This window comes from Chaetura pelagica, unplaced genomic scaffold, assembly GCF_000747805.2.
Source record: "Chaetura pelagica isolate M959 unplaced genomic scaffold, ChaPel_1.0 scaffold123, whole genome shotgun sequence".
Taxonomy (NCBI): domain Eukaryota; kingdom Metazoa; phylum Chordata; class Aves; order Apodiformes; family Apodidae; genus Chaetura; species Chaetura pelagica.
The window spans coordinates 11,199,409-11,200,192 of NW_009953295.1; the positions used below are offsets into that span (position 1 = coordinate 11,199,409).

A 784-nucleotide genomic window follows, 5' to 3' on the forward strand; every position below is an offset into this window, starting at 1 on the left:
CCTTATTTAATCACTCTCAACAATTCGTATCTCTCTGCCTGAGCCTCTATCCCTATCTGTTTATAAATCTATATATATGGAGGCACGGGCAGAGGGGGATAATCTGCCGAAATAAACTCGAATTACCTGTGTGCGTCCTTTTATGAATTTTGAGGTTTTCTGATCTGGCGAAAACTTTTCCGCAGCCAGGGAAGGGGCAGGGGAAGGGTTTCTCTCCCGTGTGCACTCGGATATGATTGACCAGTTTGTATTTCGCTTTGAAGGGTTTGCCTTCCCGGGGACACTCCTCCCAGTAGCAGACATGGTTGCTCTGCTCCGGTCCCCCAACGTGCTCCACCGAGACGTGGGTGACCAACTCATGCATGGTGCTGAAAGTTTTATTGCAACTTTTTTTGGGGTTGTTCAGCTGCTCGGGGTCGATCCACTTGCAGATCAGCTCTTGCTTGATGCACTGCTGCCGCATGTAGCGGAAAAAGGCACCTGGGTGGTGGTGGTGGTGGGCTGCCATGTTCATGCCCATATTCATATTCATGGGGCCGTACTGGTTGTGCAGCTGAGCGGCCGAGTACGGGTCAGTCCTGGGGCTGGAGACCTGGCGGTACTGATCCGACCGGGCGAACACTTCTCCCGGCAAGCCCAGGCGCATCTGCCCGTTGAGGACGTTTTGGGAGGCGTGGGGGCCGTGCTGATCGTGGATGCCCGGGAAGAGGAGGTGGCTCTGAGCGTCCGTATGCGGGTGGTGCAGGCTGCCGGCGGCAGGGCCGAAGATGCCGTGCTGGCCGCC

The 784-nt window shown here is 55.9% G+C and overlaps 1 protein-coding gene across 1 annotated transcript in view; it reads right to left on the reverse strand.

Annotated features, from left to right (window-relative positions):
* ZIC2 (Zic family member 2) overlaps positions 1-784 on the reverse strand; it is a gene marked incomplete at its 5' end in the record, with an annotated part of 5,542 nt that extends 4,758 nt beyond the window's left edge. Inside the window, one exon of the mRNA XM_009997977.1 lies at positions 127-784. Within this exon, the coding sequence (XP_009996279.1) occupies positions 127-784 (658 nt within the window). The remainder of the gene's footprint in view (positions 1-126) is intronic.